General features: G+C 39.5%; 2 protein-coding genes across 12 annotated transcripts; one reads left to right on the top strand and one right to left on the bottom strand.

Moving 5' to 3' along the window:
* Positions 1-67: 67 nt before the first annotated feature.
* Positions 68-23,630, bottom strand: clcnk (chloride channel K). 10 transcript variants are annotated; one of them, XM_077611281.1, is made up of 24 exons: positions 23,514-23,629; positions 16,926-16,956; positions 16,464-16,571; positions 14,560-14,732; positions 9,848-9,969; positions 9,605-9,760; positions 9,283-9,414; positions 8,909-9,037; positions 8,520-8,659; positions 8,362-8,439; positions 7,932-8,004; positions 7,327-7,452; positions 5,261-5,345; positions 4,961-5,062; positions 4,308-4,392; positions 3,735-3,881; positions 3,227-3,296; positions 2,610-2,708; positions 2,025-2,241; positions 1,569-1,702; positions 910-983; positions 531-611; positions 343-465; positions 68-278 (listed from the first exon to the last, which is right to left on the bottom strand). In XM_077611281.1, exons 6-24 carry the CDS (start codon positions 9,753-9,755, stop codon positions 240-242), a joined length of 2,085 nt encoding a protein of 694 aa, XP_077467407.1. In that variant the 5' UTR covers positions 9,756-9,760; positions 9,848-9,969; positions 14,560-14,732; positions 16,464-16,571; positions 16,926-16,956; positions 23,514-23,629; the 3' UTR covers positions 68-239. The 10 variants fall into 10 exon arrangements, 8 of the variants coding, with proteins under 8 accessions (XP_077467407.1, XP_077467397.1, XP_077467381.1 ...); XM_077611271.1 differs by lacking the exon at positions 16,464-16,571; XM_077611255.1 differs by lacking the exons at positions 16,464-16,571; positions 16,926-16,956 and having other exon boundaries at positions 23,514-23,630.
* Positions 14,334-19,214, top strand: hspb7 (heat shock protein family, member 7 (cardiovascular)). 2 transcript variants are annotated; one of them, XM_077611346.1, is made up of 3 exons: positions 14,334-14,722; positions 16,888-17,012; positions 18,324-19,214. In XM_077611346.1, exons 1-3 carry the CDS (start codon positions 14,533-14,535, stop codon positions 18,501-18,503), a joined length of 495 nt encoding a protein of 164 aa, XP_077467472.1. In that variant the 5' UTR covers positions 14,334-14,532; the 3' UTR covers positions 18,504-19,214. The 2 variants fall into 2 exon arrangements, with proteins under 2 accessions (XP_077467472.1, XP_077467463.1); XM_077611337.1 differs by having other exon boundaries at positions 14,348-14,695.
* Positions 23,631-24,715: the final 1,085 nt, after the last annotated feature.

The raw sequence follows: 24,715 nt of genomic DNA, 5'->3' as shown, positions 1-24,715 counted from the left end.
GATGTGTTTGAGCTCTAACAGTGCGGAGAGTGAGGACATTATTTTGTATTCATCGTTTATTCATATTCATTAAAATATACAGGCAGCGGAAATTGTCAGGTTTGGTACAAAGATGCAAACTCCTCTCCCACATAACCCCATCTTTCTTAATTTAATTAATTTATTCATCATTCTCATTCAGCACACGCTAATTGCGGATTAATGAAACGCTAGAACTGGATGTTTCTCCTCAGAACGACTTAGATTTCTTTGGCCAGGTCTTCTAAAATTCTCTTCATCTGGAGGACGAAAGACAAACATGTGGCAAGAGGTCAAATGGCCCCGAGTGAACGCCAGTGTTACCTCCAACCATGTGATCTGGCCTCGCAGTTTTCCTCTGTCAATGATAAATACCGGCTGACCCCCGATGAGGCTCATGATGCTGAGAGTCTGCAAAAGTAGTTTGCGTGTAGATTTGTGCCCCAACTGCTCAAGTGTTCATTGTAAGTTAATAATAACAACGCCAACAATAATACTAATGATCTTCCCACCTCCTGAATAGTGTTACACGTAGACAACAGAGTAGAAGTAGGTTGAATTCTGCACACGTCTTCTACATGGTGCTCCTTTGTCTGAACAAGGACCAAGATATTTACATTTAAACTTTGTTTAGAACTTTTCATGAAGCATAATTGATTGGTGAGTAAATGATTGTTTCCCAATAGTCGGACTTCTAAAAGTGGGACTACCTTAAAATGTTAGGTCCGTACAATTAACTTTTTTTTTTCATTCAGCAACTTCTCTTCTCTCTTTGTATCTTGTATTATCAAGTATACAGTCAATGTGATAAAATAAGGTGTGCTGACTTGGTAAAATTTCGCGTATTCAGTTCAAAATGTATTGTTTTTATAAGTTTGAAGTCACTCTTACCTGGGAAGCATCGCATTGATGAAGGAACAAGAGCAGCTCTGATCGTGTGATAAATCCCAGCAATGTTGGCACATCTTCAGCGGTAATAAGAGAACAATAATGTAAAAAAGAGTTATTGGAGGGATGCATATTGCCTCATATCTGCACATACTATTCGTATTACGTTTCACAGGTCATGATTCCATCACGATTAATCCCGATATTACACTTTCAGAGGATTATTGCAAGTCTAAAATTGCGCTCATACTCCTTTAATTGTAATATTAAAATATGGCATTTTTAGAGAATAAATGCCCAAGCTTTATGAAGGGAAAAAACTAGCACCAGCACAATGCACCCAAAATAATCTACTGACAGCACACCATTGGACCTCAAAATGAAGGTGTTTACATTATGCAAATGAGAAGTGGAGACACTCATTATTTAGAGATTGCTTCAACTTTGAGTGATGATAATGAAAATATATGCAAATACAATCATAGAGTGTCTTTGTTAGTCAAAAATTTAATATTTTGGTTGGCAGGTCAATTAATATTTATTGGAGTGCAAACTGAAAAAAATGCTTTAGGACCTATTCAAATATTTTTAACTACTAAGAATGAATGAATTCAGATACATACGTACAAGGCGAGCTATGCTCCACATGCATGTCTACCCACCGTGTGAGTCCACAATGGGGATTTGTGTCTCGCTGCTGCTGTTGACAAGATGTCGGACCTCCTCTGGTCCAGCCGTTTTCTGTAACTGCACTCTTGTCGCTCCCAAAACATGTCCCACCTGCGTGTGGAGAAGCCTGTCAAAGAATAGACACATTATCCTCACAACCCTCTCCAATCATTAAAAAAAAAACTCTCATTTCACATATGTGGTGCCTTTATTCTGTAACGAGTTCCCTTTGTGTTAAGGTTTGGACTTTTTACTTAATATAGTGGAAGTTTTTCTCTACATTGAAATGATTAAAGGCTTATGGTGGTGGGAAGTGAAGGGAAATAATAGCTGGTATTAATATTGAACAAGGAAACATTTATACTATATTCATTTTTTTTCTGAAGCGCTTATCCTCACAAGGGTCACGGGGATGCATGTTTTTGGGATGTGGCAGGAAAGCAGAGTACCTGGGGCATGCCTTGATGAGGGAGGGCAGGTGAGGCAGCCTCTTGCATATGGACACGGCGTCGTAGAAAGACGGCCGGCCGCCTGAGCGCGCGACGCTATTGGCCAGCAGAGTGGCAACAAGGACAGGAATAAGATGGCCGAATTGACCGGTCAACTCTAGAGCCAAGAGGGCTGGTGATAAAGTATGTGTTACAGCCCCAGAGAAAGCTGCTGCACCTACACACCCCAAAACACAGTAAACACAGTTAAACAAATGTAAAAATGTAATCAGATGTCTATTCTATAAGCAGAGTTGTATTTTAAAGCTTTGCTATTTTGTCTAATACTATTCTACACCTGTATGTTCCTAATAAACTGGGTTTGTACATTTTTCATTATGTATAAAAAGATAGCATATTTGAATTTGATATTGTTAATAATGGTTCTTGGACACAATAAACAAATAATGTAGTTTTTTTTTTTAAACAATGCTAAAATACTGTAATAATTGGGTATGCTCTTTGTCAGATTTTGAATATAATTTATACAACTTGCTCGACATTGGACAGGCAATTTGTAATTTTGTTTGTTTATGTGAGTATTACCTGCAAGTGCATATCCGCCAGGGTTAAAAGAAGACCATTCCTGTGTGCTGGAGGAAAAATGAACTATTCCCTCAGCAAATAAACGGCCTAAGGCAGCCCCTTTGAAAGCAGTAAAGCAAAAGTAATCTCAGTTCCATTGCTCGTTTTACCAAAAGAACATACTAAATGAATTACGATTGATTCCATCTGCATCAACAAATACACTTTCTTCATATGATCCATATTCCTAAGGTAGTACAAAATATATATTTTTTTAAATACCATTTCTCCTGTTTAAAATATATGTTAAAAAAGTGTGAAGTTGACTCTTTTGCTGTGACTAGCCCTGAGGCTATAAGCCAAAAAGTCTTTGGTACCTTCAACTATATTATTATGCCGTGTACATGCATGTTTGCATGCCTTAAAGACATAGATTTCTTTCCAAATTGTTGGAAAAAAGTAAAAAGAATTATGTTTATAAATTTTGGAAAGGCTGTTGTGTGGGTAAGCAGTACTGATGAATGATTTTGTTATCAAATCGTAGACACTGGAAATCACAGTCCTGTCCCAAAAGATTTGAGAATCTAATTATTGTCATTGTATTTCAATAAAAAAACAATTGCCTGACCCCCACTCACCATAAATGAAGACTGGCATGAAGTACCCTGCAGGCAGAGGCAGAGTGCAGGCAAGCACCGACATCCACAACTGAAAAACAACAGGTCAAGTGCAAGACACTCTCATCACAGACTTCACAAAAGCAATTCAATCCATCTGCACTCACACTGCAACATCAATTTAACACAAATAATAGTGAGAGAAATGTGCTAACGCTTATTATGGACACAAAATACATGGGAGTACGAAAAAAAAGCATTGTCAGAAAATCTAGTTTATCGTGAGAATGAATTTGTAAGCTTTTAAGCCTATATTGAGCACATTAACACCAAACAAAGGCAGCAAGAGATTTCCAGTTTTCTTTTACAGAAAAGAAATCCTTTCAGCTGCAGGTTTAAGAAGACACTGCCAATTTAGACTGATTATTCTCTGCGGCTCATGCATTGTCCTATGAAAATGTCATCCGCTCGCTCACATATTGGGGCTGATTTGGTCTCCAGTCCATTTAATTACGCCCTTCATTTGTACCTTCATGAGCAGAAAGACAGACAGTGATAGGTAGACGCCATTCACAGACGAGCCCCATTCTGTCTCCATCTTGGCAGAGGCATTGTGAGATTGAGACGTCCAGGGTGTTTCGTCCAATAAAGAGGTGAGCAGCTGCTTCATGGTGGACTGAATTTAGTAGAAAAGATAAAGACACTCATTATAATTTCATTAAAAAAAAGAATATTCCCTTTCTGGATGAAAGCTGCAGTAACAACCATTAGCATACTCAGACCATTCCCAAACCTTGATTGTGCTAATGCACATATTTTGTATTAGATAGAAATAACAACAAAAACCGGCTATGGCAGCTTTTTTAAAAATCGTTAGGCAGCTTTAAATGACCTTTTTAGATGGAAGCAAAGAAATAAAAGCTATCACTGCTGATATAAAGCTGTGACATTCTGAAAAAATGTTAGCGGATGTTTTTTGTTTTTTATTCTTATAACCTGCCCTTGGTGGCAATCATAGCAGTAATGTGGCCCACAATAAAACAAGTTTGACAGCCCTATCCTTATATCATTGCAAGCTGCAGTTTGCTTGATTAAGTCCCACCTTGGAAGCCATGTGTTGACCCATTGATGGAGGGAAGGTGAGAAATGCCAAAGAGAAGCTGATTAAAGCCGTATACAGTGTTTTCCTGCAAAGAGAAGCTGATTAAAGCCGTATACAGTGTTTTCCTGCAAAGAGAAGCATCACTGTCATTTCATTGATCTTGTTTGTAAAAAGTAATAGAATGGTACATTATTAAGGGGCCATAGTAGCTACCACTAATTATGACTAAATAACCATCGGTTTCAAAGGAAGGGGTACAAGAGGACAGCATAAGGCACATATAGACAAGAAACCAATGACACTTGTTCCAGTTTTATTATTCATATTGTTGATCTGGGGACCTGAGTTAAAGAGTTTAAGATACAAGTCATAGTTCTGATCATTTTTTGCCTTAATTTATGATCTTCAACTGGAGATATGAGCACTGTATCGGCTATAATACATAGTAAATAGTATTTATTTTATTTTGAGTTTATTGCCACAGTCAATTTAGGTTTACTAAATTGTCTTTTGAAACTTTTGTAACTTTGTAACCTGTATTTATAATCCGCTGCAAAAAGAAGTTCATGAAGCCCAACTTAAATCTCAAGGCACCACTGTACTATTTATCACCAGTCACTTTAATGTCAGCACAATTAAGCCTGTGCTCTTACTCTGTTTTCAGCCTGTTGTTGAGGCTGGTGGTTTTGGTGAAGAGCTGCAGGGTGAGGCGATGCAAGGTGAGGTACACACAGCTCACAGCCCCGCACAGTAGCCTGTTTCCAGCAAATGCACACATGCATACACAGGCAAACATCCAACGGCCACACACTTAGTCATAGGCAAGCATGATGAAGCTAATTGGAAGGACAACACGACATCTCAGAGTTTCCACATGGCCTAATGTGAATATGAATCAGTCAGATGTCTCAAAGGAGAATGAAAATAAAATGGGATGTGAAGAGGATTCTCACCCGAGCAGAGCAAAGAGCAGAATCTCCAGCGGAAGGAAAGGTAAAGCCGTAGGGAAATTGGTTTGAAACAACACCTGAAGCGTCACTGCAGGGACAGAACAAATCAAATCTTCACTTATTTACATTCACTGAGCTCTTATTGAAACCTAAAATTGAAGGTTTTCATCAAAGACAGTACATTGCATCAAAGGTCATGGGTGTGTTTGCACGCATGTGCGTGCATGTGAACCTGTTTGCTTATTAAGAATGCACAATTTAGATTCTCAAGGTTTTACATTTCAATGGTGGTCCAACACCTCATCTATAAATAGTTTTTCAAAAGCTTATGGAATCTCACTGTATTGATTTATGGCAACTAAGCTGGAAGCGTATTAGAAAGGTTCTGTCACTGATGTGGAGCGATAAACGTCAGGCTCTTGTTGGTTGTGGCTGTGAAAAGTGTCTTGAGGTAATCTTGCAAAAACTGATCAAACGGTGCAAACAGCATGCAAGAAGGATGCAGAGCATGTCTGCTAAATAACCTTCACTAAAATTCATAGGTCGGCTTCCAACTATACATCAAGTGGATGTATCGCAATCACAATCAGTCTGGAAAAAGAAATACCACAGTGGTACGTCGACTTACGAATGCCTCTACATACAAAATATTCAGGTTACAAAACGGGAAAAATTTGTCTCAGCATACGAAAAAAGTTGTTTTGAATTGGTCATTTTAAGTTGTGTTTACATGCGTGTGTTTGTAAATTTGGTCAGTTGTCAAACGGCCTTCAACAACAATAGAAAATTGTTGGGTTCATTCTGGGATGTTACTATATGTTCATTTGGAATTAATGGAATAAAGCTGAAAGGAAGTTTTATTAAGGGGATCATGTGCAAATTTATAATATAGGGGGGAATGTTGGGGTAATCATTATTATAAATGTGTTTGCAATGAATATAGAGCCTTATAATATACATGCTTACTATATTAATCAATATATTTGCTTATTAGGAATAGTAATGCTCATCCTAAATGTGTAACTATATTAAACAATATAGTTATATGTGTTGATCGCTTTCAACGAAGACAAACGCTTACGCCAAGGTCGCTCTCCAGGACAGCTGGGTCCAGCGAGAGATACAAGTTCGCAAAGACATAAAACAATACACCGAGTCCTTGCTCCGAGGACTGAGTACTGGAAGATACACCTCAACCTTTTCCCCAGATAAGAGTTCGCAATGAAGATCTGTGAAGGACGCTTAAATTGTTGTTGGGTCAGCGGATGGCTATCAAGCATATTGTTTTAATTTGTGACGCTAGTATGACGCTAGGTTTGCTTGATTATAGAATTGTTTTGTTTCTTGCTTACGCAAATGGAATCGATAACCTTGTAATTGTTTTGATTTGGAGCCTTAAATGGGCAGGACATAATGCCGCTCTTTAGAATAATCTTGGTCGGCCGAGCGGTCCGGATGTATTCTCTTCTTGCAAGAATTAAATGGTGAGATGTGACTACAGATGCCTTTTTTATTGAAAGCTGAATTGGAAAAACCTAAGGATAAACGTACAATTGGATGAACCTAACAAAAATGTTTTTGCATGTGCTTGGCTTAATAAAGAAATGTACTTTCATTTTACTTCTATACAAAATGTGTATGCTTTTCTCATTTTTAAAATGGATTAGTTGGTAGTGTAGGAACTGATTAAGGCTTTTGCATGTAAAATGTGTCTTAACTTACGAAAAATTCAATTTACAAAGCCACTTTTAGAACCAAATAATAGAGGCACAACTGTAGTGGGATAAAAAGTGTTTTGTAACTTTGTTATTAGCATGACTCAATTATATTAATCTTGATAGACCAATAAATGTGAATTTAATCATTCCTGTTCCAAAAATAATATCTTGCATTATTTTATAAATGACTTCCACACGCACACACACATAATCCACTGCTTCTTCTCTATGCCACTAATTGTATTTCAGTTTTAAAAAATGAATTAATTCCAATCATAGATATTAATCAGTGTACATTTCATTTTCCTTTCCTTATTTGTACGATGTCAAAATTCACCCTAGCAAATTTACCTTCATCTCCACACCACACTGACAGCAAGCGGAAGGTCATTGCACCCCATGCTGCTGAGAAGAAAGACGGGAGATAGTTCTGCATGGCAAAGTGAGAGGACATCACTTCCATGCTGAAAAACACACCTGCAGGGACAGAAGAAGATAAAACAACAAAAACAAAGCAGATTGAACATTCCTAGCAAGCCGTAATAGAATTGCTGGAATATCCTAATTGGTATCTGAGCGTTAAAATTTTGGGTAACAACAGTAACAACAGTTTGGTCTTACTTGAAATAATATTTGTCAGAATGCAAGTAAATTGGTTACTTTGGTATAAGAAAAGGTAACCCTGTTGACTTTTAAAGCCTTTAAATGTTTGGTAATGTAGTGTCTAGTGACCAGTCATGGATGGAAGACAATCTTCGATCAACTGTAGTAAGGATAAAGCGGTTCAGAAAATGAATGAATGATTTATGTGGGAGACTGAGTTTCATAACTTGATTTTTTTTCATATTTGGAACCAAAATGTTTCATTGAGGCTTTTTGTAACATTACAATATTTCTTAAGTAGACATTCGTAAATAGAGGTACCACTGCATAGGAATAATGTATTCTTTACTCACCACTTACAGGCGCTCCAAAGCAGCTGGCGACTCCGACTGCAGAAGCCACAACCATCATGTCTTTATCTGCCATCTTCCAGACAACAATGAGCTGATTCATATACTAAATACTATTAATTTGCACAATGTGTGTGCCATGCTTCCCTTGGGGCACACCAAAGAATTCAACGCAAAATGGAGCAGCTTGAGAAATGAATAAACAAACTCAAATTTGCATTCAATATGTGTTTAGGCACTCCAGAAACATTTGTATTTGTACACAAACAAACAATTGAAGATAAAAATCAATTCAAGACTGAATAGTGATTTTGTTCAACTTCAGGGCAATAGAATAACTGTTGCATAATTAGTCTTAGTGACACTGATTTCAATATCAATGTTTTTGTTTGTTTGTTTTAAATATTACACTATAATGCTTTGGGTAGAGTACCTCCTTCTTGGTGTGAAGCAGCATGCACAGATTTCTCAGGTAGCTGCCCACCATGGTGCAAAGATGCACAAATGGGCCCTGTTTTGAGAAAACAATAAGTCTTGAATGGTGAACAAAAATGAGTGTAAAGTCAAATGTAAAGGTAGGTAGCCTCTCACCACTTTCCCTAAAAAAATGGTGCTCCCAGCTGCCAGTGTACAAATGAGGCCCGAGAACTTGATGAACATGTTAGTAAGAGACAAGTATTGTGGCAGTTGTATGCCACTCAGCATGGTTCTCACTTCCGGTATACCAGAACCTGAAATAAAAGAATCAGTTTAGTTTCTCCCATAGTCCGTTGGGATAGGCTCCGGCACCCCACAACCCTGACAAGGATAAGGGATATTGAAATGGATCCAAAACATCAAAGTAGGCACACTATGCAAAACAAATTGAAGCAGGAATGTATATTTTTAGATAACTTAATACCGAGGGTTTTTTTGTTTTGTTTTTAACCTTGATTCGCTCAAAAAGGTGACTTGGTTAAATTGTAAAGTGGCAAACAGACCTGTGGAAAAGGGGCAAATGTTATAGCAGAGTGAAGATGACATGGCACAGAGGCATGCTGGGTAAAGAGTCCAGCACAAGAACTGCAACAAATTGTTGCCTTCCAGCTGACTATAGAGCCATTGGTGAGCTGCAGATCGACAAGAGCAGATATCACACACTCATGCTTGATATATACTGTTTGTGTGTGAAAAAATTCTTCTTGACATTGTTTATCTTTGACGGGTTATTTAGTAGGATTCATACAAAAAACCCTAGTTGGAATGCCCTTTGTGTTATACACTTCCAGGAATGCTCCTGAAGCTTAAACTAGTCTACCACAACCACAATAAAGAGCTAAACTTTACACGTCATCCGACATGCATGTTTGTCTACCTGTCAGCAGTTTGCCCACGCATAGGTCTATCAAAAAGCTGAGAATTGCACTGAAGATCCCGAGAGCAGCGTAGACGTACCACTCCAACCCGCACACTCTCTCCAGACAACATGCTATCTTTAAAAGGCAACCTGTGAGAATAAAATTAGAAAATTATATGAAGTTCAAGTAATAAAATAATTGGTATGCACACACACTACTGTTCGTGCAGTGAGAGAGAAGCCTAAAGTCAATTATCTCAAATCTGTAAATGTCAGCTGCACAAGGGCTGGCCTGAGTTAGACTAACGGAGTCCAGAATGAGCAGAGTAAAATGCCAGACCTTTGACAAAAACACGGAAGCTTCTGCAAGGTTTCCACTGATGAGATGGGAGCAGCGTCCTACTATGGAAAGTCTGCCATTGATTTATTCTCTCATGCTTGCGGCTGCCTCTGTCACTGTCACAACGAGGAGACTCATCCAAGATCTTCATGCTGCCTTTGGAAAAGCACAAGCTAAATAAGGTACTTGGTAAACATGGAGTTAATTGCATGTTTGTCAAAACTAAGAACCAGTAAGACCGACCTGAGAGTTGCAATGCCGGTGTCCTATGGTCTGTTTGGAAGGTCAGGTGCTGTGACTATTAAGACTGAGCAGTCACACATGGGAGAACTGCTAAGTTTAACTCTTTGCTGCCAGTTGTACATCTGGAGAAAAAATCGTGCACACAATAACACTAACATGACAGTTTTAAAATAAATATCAAATTTATAAAACTGGGAAGAGCGCTTAAATGAAAAAGTGCGGCAGGTGCAACGGAGCCTCAGGTGGTTGAGCGGCCACAAATTGATTAAGGGTTCAAATCCATATCCTAAAACAGAGGTCTCCAAACCGGTCCTCGAGAGCCGCCGTGGGTGCAGGTTTTGGTTCCAACAGATCCAACATAAACAGTTTAATCAATGAGGTTTCTGCTGAAAAAAGAGGCACCTGAGTGCAATCCACTGATTGCACTTCTAGGATACCAGATTGGTGGAAAGGTTTCCTCTTACATATATATACACGACAGGATGGCCCAGCGGCTTGACTGGTTAGATTAGATTAGATTTTTTTTTTTTAGATTAGAGCTTTATTTCATCCCGTATTCGGGAATTTTCTTGGTTGCAGTAGCAGACAGACACAAGACACACAAGACATTGTAGACCTAGGTAAGAAACTGGAGCCACACACAGGAAGTCCATAAGGTGGGGACCTTCTGCAGACTCAGCGCGTCGGCCTCATAGCTCTAGGGTCCTGGGTTCAAATCCAGGTCGGTCCACCTGTGTGGAGTTTGCATGTTCTCCCTGGGCCTGCGTGGGTTTTCTCTGGGTACTCTGGTTTCCTCCTACATTCCAAAAACATGCATGGTAGGCTGACTGGACACTCTAAATTGCCCCTAGGTAGGAGTGTGAGTGTGAATGATTGTCCATCTTCTCAGCTGGCCACCGATTCTGGGTGTAACCCCCCTCTGGCCCAAAGTCAGCTGGGATAGGCTCCATCACCCCCCACGGCCCAAGTGAGGAAAAAGCACTTCAGAAAACGAATGAATAAAAATGAATAAATACACGACTCTTGTGAGGATGAGAACAAGTAGAACAAAAACTGAGTGAGTCTTATTGGTGGCTGCATTTGTCTTTCATGACCTCCAAAACAAGCACACACTTACACTTGCCTTGAGGCAAGAATGCAGTTACTGTTTGACAATTTCATTTTCACCTTCCGATCACACTTTCATTTAGCACTTGAGCTATTTAAAAAAATTGGAGAAGTGTGAGCTGTGAGCATCCCCCCCACACACACAAACATGTGCACATAGGTAAAAAAATCAATTTTAACATGAAAACAATCCACAAAATGCAATGAAAAGGTGAAAGGATTTGTGAATAATAATGATTGAACCCAGTGGCAGTTGTGGAGAACTCACCCAACTTAATTAACTATCTATTAATTAATAATCATACAGTTGTCCAGACAATTGGACTCGAGTCGACTCCAAACACAAAATGTTACAGACAATGTAACACAACACAAACCTTTAGCATGAAGGTTTCCTCATCTTTCTTTTGATATTTATACTTCTTTTAGTTACATGACACTCGAATAAACATCAGTTTTTGTGCAATGTCTGTCCTGTATATACAAATACAGTAAAAAGCATGACAATGTGATATGTGATGACCTTCCATGTTTCCACCATCTATGGTGATGGACTGTGATCGTCTGTCTGCAGTATTATGTAACACACAGCAGCTGAAACGGACACAGTCGCTTCGGTATGGACGCAAACAAATGCACAGTAGAGATTCAATGTCACTGCTGAGACAGGCTGGATTACTGGATCACATTCGCTCTCCAAAGTTTATTCCCCATGCTTTTCAGGCTTTCATCTCACACATCCCACCTGGACCCCAAGTCTATAAGTAGCTATAATTTACTGTCCATTTTGTCTTCTTTTCATCTGATGACTATAGTTTTTTGCTGTTGTTGTTTGCTCACCGCGTTCCTTTCAGTTCATTTGCATTACTGTGTTAACAAGTGGAGCCTGGCCGTGAGCCACTACAGTAGGAATACGTTGCGCGAGCAAATCAAATACAAAAGATGTACCAAAAGACGTTTCATATACTGAAAGTGTGTTTTTTTTTGCTATGAATAATAGATTTTTAAATGGTCTTGATGCCCCAGGATTTCACATATTCGGGTTAGGACTGTAACAAAGAAGAAAACAACTTGAGTCCAAAAACTCAATAATAAACACAAAACTCCAAACAAAAAGGGCAAATGTGTGTGATAACAGTTCGACATTGAAGATTCAGAATCAAAATTCCCCCTCATTGTCATGTTTGTACTGTCCTTACTCTGCATGTGATGTATGTATGTAACAATATAACAATTCCTCATGGAAATCTACTGGCCCATGCAACATAATGAGTCATAAAACTTATTTTGAATGTTTAGCATGTCTTCAGCCAGACGTCATGAGTTGCAGATATTATTAGACATGCATGACACCACCAAGTCGCCGACCTCCTGACAGCTTTGTTTTCCAGGGCATTCTTTCCATCGTTGTTGGGCTTGCAACCTCACCACAGAGATAAGATATGTTCCATCCCATTTAGTTTAGTTTGTCTCTCTGGAAAATAAGCTACTGAAAAGAATTATATACAAGTAACATGGGGGTGATCAGGCTATGGCTGCATTCACCACAGCTCTGTTTTCCATTGCATTCTATTTTTATGGACAAGAATAGTGATTTACTGCTCCTAGCTTCTCTCTCCAGGTGTTCGGTAGTGTCATCCCCTTGTTTGCGATGACATTGCTGATCCAAAATTCTTCCTAGCAACAAGTGATGTCGCCAGCAAAAAAAATCAATATCAACAACATACAAATACATTCATTCATTTTCTGTACTCATAAGGTTTGCGGGGGTTGCTGGAGCCTATCCCAGCTGACTTAGGGCGAAAGGCAGACTACCCCCTCGACTGGTCGCCAATCAGTCATAGGACACACAGCATACCTGTCAGCCTCTGCCGATAACTGCCCTTATAAATGATTATTGATTCCCCTTACAAACCCCAAAAAACCTTACAAACACCGTACGAGTCGTACGGTGTTTGTAAGGTTTTTTTGGCGGTTTGTAAGGGGAATCAATAATCATTTATAAGGGCAGTTATCGGCAGAGGTTGACAGGTATGACACAGAGAGACAGACAGACACCCATACACACTCACAACAGCGGGAATCGAGCCCTCGTGTGCCCGCACTGAAGTCATGTGAGTGAACCACTACATCACCAGGCAACCTCTAAATCAGGGGTCGGGAACCTTTTTGACAGAGAGAGCCATAAACAATTCCTATTTTCTAATGTTATTTTTTGAGAGCCATTCTCAGAATTGAAAAGTAAAAATACATGAAAATGTGTGATTTATTTTTGGGTCATTTCACCACTTTTGAAGTACAAAAAGTCTCCAAATTCTCATGACAACATTGTTATGCTGCTAATAAATCAGTATCAATGATATCATGCATGCAGAAGAGTAATAAAAAAACAAATTTATGATTAAAGTGGTGGTAGACGCCACAGTGACGCTCTATTAGTGCGTTCGGGACTCAGCTTTCTCACCAGTGATTTACCTATTTTACCTCACAGGTTAGTGGAGAGCCATATGTACCCATGGAAAGAGCCACATATGGCTCCCGAGCCATAGGTTCCCTACCCCTGCTCTAAATGAACAGTATACCATTATTCAAATCTCATTTTCTGAACCGCTTTATCCTTACTAGGGTCACAGGGGTGCTGGACACCCTGAATTGGTGGCCAGCCAATCACAGGGCACAAGGAGACAAACAACCATTCACACCCACACTCATACCTAAGGGCAATTTAGTGTATCCAATCAGCCTACCATGCATGTCTTTGGAATGTGGGAGGAAACCGGAGTACCCGGAGAAAACCCACACAGGCCCGAGGAGAACATGCAAACTCCACACAGGTGGACCGACCTGGATTTGAACAATTGTTCAAATATGACAGCAAAATGTATACATTATGAAAAAAATAATTGTACAATTTCAGTTAGTAAAATTGTGTGTCTTTGAATAAGTTATCTTTAAGAGTAATAGTAAGTGTTCTAATTTGAGTATCAATTCCATCATGTGCAATTAGATTGTAATTGTATGCAATGTTAATTCGAATAGAAAGTGGGTGAAATGCAGGTTAGGTGGCGCCGGCAACATAATTGACTAGCGGGCCACGTTTTGGACAGCATTGTCGTCGGGTGACTGAGCGCAGCGAGCACAACAAGAGATTGCATCTATTTCAAGGATGGTGAGGCATTAATGGCAACTGTTCATACACACACACACACACACATACAAACACGCTTACAGAGGGTCTCCATGAACCTTTCCAAGCGTGGCGTCTTCCCGTCATTCTATGTGTGTGCTGATAAAAATAGATCATTATCACACACGTGCAAACCAAACCTCCTGTCTGCTCAAAGCCCAACACTGCTTATAAGGGACATACTCTATGAGGGGGAGTGGCCTCTTCAGAGTGACAATATAAGAGGACGCATTGACCTCGTCTCACACAAATTAAAATTGACTTGGGAAACAAAATAAAAAATAAAACACACAAATCAAAGACATTGTGACGTGGAGCTAGAAATTCCTGTCCTCTGACAAGGAGCAAGGTCTTCAACCTTTTCCATTCCTTAGGCTTCCCTCAGCCATCCATGAGTGCGAGCAATTCTTCTGCTTACCGATCGGAGCGGAGTTTCCATCAGACGTCGTCCTCGTCGTCCTCCAGTAATCCGTACATGGAGAAGAGTCACGGGATGTTTTCCGAGGACTTTGGCCCCTTCATGAGGCCTGCGAGTGACAGCTTGGGCTTTTCTCGTAAGTCAAAGGCAATCCATAGCATTTGTCGTGATGACTGGAATAATGGCAGGAAAGACAAAGATAATTGTTAATTGTCAGTTGTTTAGTAGTCTGATATACAAATTTAATCCATTCCAAAATCAAGCCCAAAAGTCTCTAAAAATGTTGCAATATACTTTATAAAAAGGAAACAGAGCACTTTATTACACAGTACTTTTATATTAAAGAGATGTGCATAGAATTGGTCAAAACTCCTCAGTAAGATGTAGTCATTTAAACCACTTTTCCGAGAACATGAAGAATGCATGCCAGAGATTTTTACCTACTAACTTGTTTTCTTCCATCATCTGCATTCATACATGCCGATTTTAAATATACGTTCAAGAGATTTAGCATAATCTTGCATTTCAAAATACAAAAATATTAAATCAAGTGCTCTGAATCAGCCACTTTTGGTAGTTTTCACTAGGATTAACATGAATGCCAAAAATGTCGATTTGTTGAGCCCACAAACAATTAAGACAGAATTTGAAGAGGACCTTTGACTGCATAATAAGGCCCTAATTATTGAATCATGTTTATTTACAAGACTTGCATCACAGACTAAGAAAGGAAATGGAAAAGAGTGAGCCTTCCCAGGCTGGCAAAATTACCATGTGAATGTATCTGCTTCCCCTCAACTCAGTGTATCTTCAGGGTGAATGCAGCTGCTAGCTGACTTTTCACATGTGGCTATGCTCATAGCACATCATTAGACTACAAAGCTTTGATTTTATTCTAAGGAAGAACTATACAGAACAACTTTGAGAGTGACTCCATAACAATTTGTGTGCGCAACGTACATTAGAAGCTGCACAGGAATGGGTAGAGTCGGAGTGTACTAAGATGCACTCACACCCATGCACATCAGCAAGTAAAAGTGTGCGTGATATCAGATTTGATTCAGCATAACAAAGGTTAGGTATATTACATAACACCAACTGTGTACATCGGTTACCGAGCAACCATTTGGTCTTAAGTCACACTGCTGACAACCAGTCCAACGTTCTCCACTTTGCGTGTCCCCGTGTGGTGTTAAATTCTCGAGTGAGCTCACAATACCAGACAACCAAACAGCTGCCTTCGTTCACACTACGTCATGGCTAGCATATGCCCGCTTGACTCATTTACGTTTTATAACTATTGCATAGTACAGCCAGACATTAGGTTAAGGGGTACTCAAACTACGGCGATTCGACTATACGACGCACGTGCCTCATCTGATATTTAGACTCTGGCAACATTGTATTTCTGGTTAACTATTGCGTAGCGCTTGCCTGTCTGTCATGTTTTGTTAGGGTTTTGAGTGTGTGTTTGCTTTTCGCCTTGTGTCCCTCCGGGGTTCCCTTTCTCTCATCACCAGCTGCTCGTGATTGATAATCATCCCTTGTCTGTCTATTTAAACCCTGTGTATTTGTTAGTCTTTCTAAGTCCATGTTATTTTCTAAAGACCCTGCCTGAACTAATTACAGTTTTTATAAGAGCACTCCATTCCACTCCTCCATTGCCTGCTTCCCTGCATTTGGATAAAACCACGTTCAAGCTATACCTAACACTGTCACTGGGAGCATCTTTGCCTTTTTCGCAATACGGCCCCAAAGAACAAAAGGTGGGCCTTCTAGCGACGCTAGTCCAGCCAAAAGAAAAACAATTACCATGGAAACAAAGCCTAACATCATGAAAAGATTCGAGAAAGAGGAGATAAAGACTTGTTCTGCATTCAGTTTAGTTAATTAGTGCAAACTACCTGGTGGGTCTGCTACATCCTCATATCAAACATGAGTCAACCTTCCATTGGGAAAAAAGGTTTTTCCTCCCCTAAGGTAGAGAAGGAGCGGCACCAACAATAAAGCCACTGTAATAGAAAGTGCAAATAGCTTTCTTATTGCTTGTGCATGAGTCTGCAAGCTTCACACATTGAAATGTTAACGAATAATGTTCACATAAGTATTGGTTGTGATTGATTGCTATTTTTTAGAAGCCATGTTCAGATGTTCCTCTATAAAATCAAAATAATCATAAATATTGGAGCATTCTTGTTCTGACCTTTTCAGTGTTAGAGATACGCAAGAGTCCACATAAATTTTGGGAGAATTGATCTGTTTATCGCATTGGGGGGAAAATGAACAAAAATGTTCTACTAATGTTAGTTCATCATTGATTATTTGTAGGCGGAAGTGGGAAAATTAAAGCACTTGGGGATTCGTACCAGTTTACTGTGGACGTTCGAGACTTCTCCCCTGAAGATGTCATCGTCACCACATCCAACAATCAAATTGAAGTCCGTGCGGAAAAGGTACAAAGAAAATGTTATGGTTTGACTTTTTGTTTTCACATGCTACCTGCAGAAACACTTTTCACATTATTATAAATGATTCCAATATAACATAAAGCAAAAGCTGGCTTTGCTTCCAACAAACCAACTATATTAGCGCCCCGAAACTGTTAGTGATTTACCGCAAATTTATGGCTAATCAGTCACAAAAATATTCATCAATTCATGGTTGTCATGCTCCTTTTGGAAGTGAGTTTGAAATAATATACTGCCACACTGTGTGGTATTGTAAGATTTAAACTATTGGCAACTATTAAAAAATGGAAAGCGGCTCAGACAAACAACAGCAGATTACGGCATCTCACTAGGATAGCATCATACTATTTGTGCAGCTGACACACAATTCAGTGCAAATACAAGGTTGACTGATCTGAATTGAACTCAGACTCCCGCCAAGGCATCAGAGTTTTAACAACTGACTAAATAATATGTGATCACTCCAGCCCTCCCAATTCAATAGTGAAGTAGTGGTTAAAATTCAGGGGTATCAAACCGATTCCGCGGAGGGCCACAGTGGGTCCTGGTCTTTGTTCCAAGTGATCCAGTGCCAACAATGAGGTTTCTTCTAAAGTAAGTAGCAGCAGTGGCTTTAATCAACTACACTTGCAATCTTGTATCCTCTTGTTCAGTTGGAATGAAGACCTGGTTTGACACCCCTGGCCATTACATGTTTTTTTTTTCTTTTTCAACAAATTTGTAATTTACAGTAGAGCAGACTTCAGCATTCCCACACCCCTACCCTTTCTCTAAACCAAGGGTGTCAGACCCGGGTTGGTTCGTGGGCCGCTTTAACGTCAACTTGATTTCACGTGGGCCGGACCATTTTAAATATAATATTTAGATTTGTTTAAATAAATGGATTAAAAGAACTGGATTAAAAGCCCTGAATATTCTGTTTTTTTATAGATCTAAAACAATGTTTATTTTAGCTTTTTAATCTATTTTTAGATTTTACAAAATGATTTTTGAAATAAAAACACAGAAAAAATTGATTAAAAAATTACAATTATTGATTTAAAAGGGGGAAAATCAGGAAATTTAATATAAATCTATACTCTTCATTTTAATTTGATCCTATAACAGAAAGTCGGCACTCCTGATTTACTTTCCCGGGCCACACAAAATGATGTGGCAGGCCACATTTGGCCCCTGGGCCGCCACTTTGACACATGTGCTCTAAACATAAAAGATGTCAAAACCTGTGTTTGATACTGTCTTTGTGCTTTTGAATATACATCGGTCATTCCAACTGTTCTTTTCCCTGACTGACAGTTGGCCAAGGATGGTTCCGTGATGAACACCTTCACCCACAAGTGTCAACTACCTGAGGATGTGGACCCCACCACTGTGACGTCATCCCTGGGCACAGAAGGGACTCTAACGGTCCGGGCACGGCGACACCCAGCCAAACATGAGCATGCACAGACCTTCCGCACAGAAATTAAAATTTAGACAAGGATCAATACAAAGACACCCCATTCTAAAATGAAATGTGCTTTTGAAATGAATGCATGTCATATTATAATACGACACTATCAGTTGTGTAAGTAAATGTCTCATGCACTTGTGTTTTTTTGTCATTTATAGCCACACAACATGTATATCTGTGTCATTCAAAATTCTCAAAGAGCTAAATTTAAACATGGCGTCTTTGAGAAATAGAAGTAATCCTTTCTATCTGCATCTTAGCTGTAATATCCTGCACAGTTATATTATAATAATGAAGCAAATATGATGTAAATTCAGCTCCACCTCTCTTAATGTATTAACAAATCACTGACATTTATGATAAATACTACTTGGAGCCAGGCTGACCTCTTGTGGGTTGTCGGCATATCTGCAGTCCACCGTCCACAGTTGTATTTTGTGTACTAGCGAATTCAATTGATAGAAAAAAAGCAAACTCAATTACTTAACAAAGTCCAATGATAAAAAGTGATCAATTGTGAAAAGTCTGTAAGCAGAATCCCATCCTATGGCCAGCAGTGAGAGGCACTTCTGTTATTGTTGTTGTTGAAGGGGAACTCTGTAGTATTGATATTATGTTGTCTGAAGCAAAAGTCAATACGACAATTATGAATATTTTATTCATTTATGTTTCGTTCTTTATTAGCAGCCGCCCTCGTTTTGTCCGCCATTAAAAAGAGAAAAAAATGTTCCATAGTTCAGCCCCCAGTTGTTCCTTTGAAGGATATGCATGTTCTTCACATCTAAAAGAATTTACTTTTTCAAAAATGTATTTATTTTAATCATATTGCTGGAATGAATTGCAGGGCACACTTAGAGGAACAACCTTTCACATTCATATGTAGGGACAATTTAGAGCACATGTGTCAAAGTGCCGGCCCAGGGGCCAAATCTGGCCCACCGCATCATTTTGTGTGGCCCGGGAAAGTAAATCATGGCGGCCGACTTTCTGTTTTAGGATCAAATTAAAATGAAGAGCATAGATGTATATTAATTTTCCTGATTTTCACCCTTTTAAGTCAATAATAGTAATTTTTTAATCATTTTTTTCTGTGTTTTAGTTAAAAAATCATGTTGTAAAATGTAAAAATATATTTTAAAAAAGCTAAAATATATTTGGTGCTTTCAATCCAGTTCTTTTAATCCATTTATATAAAAAAATCTAAATATTATATCTAAAATGGTCCGGCCCACATGAAATCGAGTTGACGTTAACGCGGCCCGCGAACCAACCAGAGTCTGACACCCTTGATTTAGAGGGTATGTTTTTGGGATGTGAGGGGGAACCAGAGTATCCAGAGAAAACCCACACAGGCACGGGGCGAACATGCCAACTCTTTATGAGAGAAGGAAGCAACATGATGTTCAAGTGCATCATATGTACTGTTTTCACCAAGGCTAAACAAATTAGAAATACTTAAATGTTGAAAAACTATTCTCAGTCTCAGTCTTTGTATGTTTATCAGAAATTATTTCTAAACATTCATTCATTCTTTCCTCATGAGGCCTCTGAAGCATATCCAGGCTAACTATGGTGAGTCGGCAACCCTGCAATGGTTGCCAATCACAGAGCACAATATATTTATATATATAAAATCAGAATTCTCCTTTGTGTATTTCATTATTGTCATTATTAATCTCCACTAAACAGCACATTAAAACATCTTAAACAAGCACAATACTAGAACTGGTTTCCACACCAAACGATGTGGCCGTTTATAAAAAAAACCAGAAAAAAAAGGAAAGTAAAATTTGTCTGTTCTTAAGTTGACTTTTCTGGTTTGATGTTGACCGACCTTTACATTCCGACAAAAATACGACCGCATTACCATTTGACTAAACACTTTGTCTTGGACGTGAACACGAACATGATCTCATCTTGAAACCGCCAGCTTGGTTTTGAACATCATTTACAAGACAACCTGCAACAGCAGCTCCTTGTTCCTCGTTGTCTGGCCTCGCTCCTTATTTTCTTTGTACACGTGCGCCAAGGACAACACGGGGTGCAACGCTGGGAAAAGTCCCGAAGAGGACGAACAACGGACGCCGGTTTTTGCCGAGGGACTTTCTGCGGCTTTGGTGCACATATGAATCTTGTTTCATTTGCTTTATCGCTCGCATCTGCGAGGACTCCCACAGTGGCAGACACAATGAGAGCATAATATTAGGCCAAGGCTCACATAACATGACAAGGCGTGGTGATATGTGTGCATGTCTAAATGCTGCGAAACCACCGTCTGCTACTCGCTTTCCGCCGCTGCCTCCCAATTGCTTTAGTACCAAAATAGTCTTCGGAGGATGTGAGAGTGGGAAGGACTTTTGCTGGCTAATGCTTCTTTCTGGTCACAAAGCTTGCAAAGTCTGTGAAGGCGACACCGACAGGAAGGGGTATTCATCCCATTCCTCTGCCTTCCTTTTATGTGTGCGCCGGGACCACCTCGGCTCTCCTGATGGAGGAGCCTCGGGGTCTGACTAAAATCTCCCCTCCATGTGCTCCCTAATTGCCTTAATGACTGTAATTATCTGCTGGGGTGCATGTTGTGCACGGGGCGATTAATGGCCTCCACAACACATGCAGACAGGCGGAAATGAAGAGTGGGATGCCGAAAAGTTGAAACAGAAAACCCAGCCACTTTGGAAAGGGACGCACATCCTGCGGGTGAAAATAAATGGAATCATGATGCGTGACTTTTTTTTTTTTACTGGAGAAGGAAATATGTCGTAAAGCCTTGGGCTCAATGACAAAACCATTATGGATACTGCAAATTCCACCTTAGTACACAAAATTGGGTTGCTTGAACATCTTTAGCTATCATTGTCAGCAAAAATATTTGGGGGGAAAAAAGGGGGTTAACGTCAATCGCTTGCCAATAAATTAAGAATCTGGTTAAATGGTACTGTTGTGTACAATAGTCAATTCATGAAAGACTTTTTTTGGAACAATTATATGTTGTTTCTTTTCTTTGCCACAACCTAAAATTTGATCAGGTTTTAAACCGGCAACTTTTAGTATGAACTGTACTTGTGAAGAAGCTTTTAAATACATGTCATCTTTATTCAGGTCGTAAAGTCTTCAAGTTGAACCAATGCAAAGCTTTGGAAGGGGAATTATGTTCAAAATCCCCATGAGGAAAGAAGCAGAAAGACCAATATAGCCAGAAATTGGAGGATGTGTTTTCTGGTCAAGAACCCAAAGCTAAAGTTAGCCAGGATGTAAATTCCAAAGCTCTGCCATTTTTTCCCTCCTCCTCCCTCATTTCAATGCATGAAAAAGAGGGAGCAGCAGGACATTGAAGAAAATCGAGAAGGAGAAAGATGTCACATATGAACAGTGATCGCTTTACCGCTTCCTCGTCTGGGCTCCACACAGAGAAAAGATCCGGAAAAAGGCCTGATAATATAGAAGAGACGTGGGTGCAGAATGCTAATGTAACACTCACTCCCTGTGTAAATCTTTAAGCATGCCTCAAATCTCCATCTAAAATCTGATGCCAGGGTCCCCGACACCGAGGGGCCTCCCTCCTCCTCGGCTCCACATGCGCGCCTGTTATTTACACTCTTTAATGACAAGACACGAACGTGCGCACATTCAGCGCCTGCAGAGCGAGGATAATCACATTACCGCCGACGACAGGGACATCAAGCAAAACTCCACCGGCCGGCGCTCACGCGTGGATTTGCATAAGACTAAACCAACGAGTACAATCGGCAAGGCCGTGGGTCTGCCCTTCTTTTTCCATCAAGCGTCTGAAAAAAAACAAATCCGCCGCCGAGAGAATGGATGGAAAATGTCTTTCTCCGTTTGGAGCTGCCACACAATGCCACGACTATTTTGGGGCTTTCTATTGGTCGGAGGGGGGCGAGGAGGACACTTGGCCAGCTGGAAGTCAAGGACAAAGACTCGCCACAGACTTTTAAGTGACAAATCCCAGTTCCCAGGCTCCTTTCTTGCACATGAATTCAATACTTAAACATTGACATTCCTCTTTCTTATCTAAAGAATCCATTTAAAGGCTTTGTCATTTCAATCAATCACTTGGCGAAGGTGATAAGGCTGAATGACCTTGTAAAAAGTTACATTTTCTGTCTAATCTTGACAATGTTGGACATATTTATCCACAAGAAACATTTTTTTAAAAGACCTGAAAATAGTGTTACCTGAATCCAGACTTGAGTGCTTTTCCTAATATACTAAGTTTTAGCCAAAACTTATTTTGACTTGTGCTTTTCATTATCTTAACAAGTAGTGTGCAAACCACCAAATTCCTAAATATGATATTGATCACTGTATTAGGAATACAAATATGGAGAAAGCCTTCCAAAAATCGATTTTATTCAAAGATCTTTGATCAATGTAATCAAGTACCTCTGGTACCTCTACTTACAAAATTAATTAGTTCCAGAAGTGAGTTTATAACTTAAGACACAAGTAGAATTGCCAATTTACCCGACCGGAACAAATTGTTTTTGGCTAAAAAATGTTAACTTACTGACCGCCATTGATGGTGTTAGACGTCCAATCTATTTTGACTGGTAGGGGAAATTGAACAAACGTCAATGGCACTGAAAGATGAGCATCCACAGAAAGATTTATTGAATTTGACATCTATCTCAGTCAATGGCTAGCAATGAGTTAATTTTGCATCACTTCCTTGTCATTTTAGGGCACTTACAGGACACTTATTGTAAACTTTAGATTAGTTCCTATTAATTTGGGGGGATTTTCAGGGCTGCCCCTGTTGATTGGTCTCTTTCTGCTGATTTGTGGGCATTTACATTGTACTTCCTGTTGATTTGGGGGAATTTTAAGTTTCCTTGTTAAGTCGTTAGCTGCTATTAACGGTGCCGTTTTCGCAGCAGAGCATGAAAGATTGAATGTGACTATAGTAGTGTGCTCTCAATCACACAATTCACAAAATTCAGCTTTTACAGCACCCATGCACCCCAAGCATTTGATTCTGTATGTATAGTATGAATGAGCTGCAAAGTACTTGCCAGGCAGAACAACCCTGCGGGCTGGATTGGACCCTCTAGTGCAGACCTGGGCAATCTGGTCCCCGAGGGCCACTGTGGGTGCAGGTTTTTGTTCCAACCGATCCAGCACAGACAGTTGAACTAATTAGATTTCTGCTGAAACAAGAAGCACCTGACAGCAATCCACTGATTGCACTTCTAAGACACCAGATTGGTGGAAATATTTCCTCTTATGGGTTGGAACAAAAACCTGCACCCACTGCAGCCCTTTGTGGAATTAATTGCCCAGGTCTGCTCTAGTGGGCCACTTCTGGCCCATGGCTTGTATGTTTGTCACCAGTCCTAAACCCTTTAAAATGCCAAAAGTATACACATTTATCTCTCTTTTCCTATTACTATTGATAACAAAGCCCGCTTCGCCTTATCACTCGGCATAGGAATTACTTTCTTGGGGCCTCATGATGCAAAACCAAGCATAAATTTGCATTAAGCACACTTGAAAAACTGACCAAACAACAGGAACTCTTGTCATTTGCACATGATTGCGAGCATCCAAGGCACACGAAAACAATCATGGATATGCTGTTCCCTTGGGGCAATACTAAATGCTACGCATTAGAGCAAGGGTGTCAGACTCAGGTTGGTTCGCGGGCCGCTTTAATGTCAACTTGATTTCACATGGGCCGGACCATTTTAGATATAATATTTAGATTTAAAAAAAAAATGGATTAAAAGAACAGGATTAAAATCCCTGAATATTCAGTTTTTATAGATCTAAAACAATGTTTATTTTAGCTTTTTTTAAATATATTTTTCGATTTTACAAAATGATTTTTAAACTAAAAACACAAAAAAAAAGATTAAAAAATTACAATTATTGATTCAAAAAGAGGAAAATCAGGAAATTTAATATACATCTATACTCTTCATTTTAATTTGATCCTAAAACAGAAAGTCGGCACTCATGATTTACTTTCCCGGGATACACAAAATGATGCAGCGGGACTGATTTGGCCCCCGGGCTGCCACTTTGACACATGCACTAGAGTTTTGTGGCGAGTTAGGAGATAGCCAATTGAAATGCAATTCTATCGCACTAATTTTAAAATAAAATACAAGAAGTTATATTGTGTATTGACGTTTCGGAGGAAAGGTTGATTTTTTTTTTTACATTTTGCATTTTCTAACTTGAATTTCTTTCGTATGCTGAGACAAAATGTTCC

This window comes from Stigmatopora argus, chromosome 1 (assembly GCF_051989625.1).
Source record: "Stigmatopora argus isolate UIUO_Sarg chromosome 1, RoL_Sarg_1.0, whole genome shotgun sequence".
Lineage (NCBI taxonomy): Eukaryota > Metazoa > Chordata > Actinopteri > Syngnathiformes > Syngnathidae > Stigmatopora > Stigmatopora argus.
This window is presented reverse-complemented; position numbering and strand designations above follow the sequence as displayed.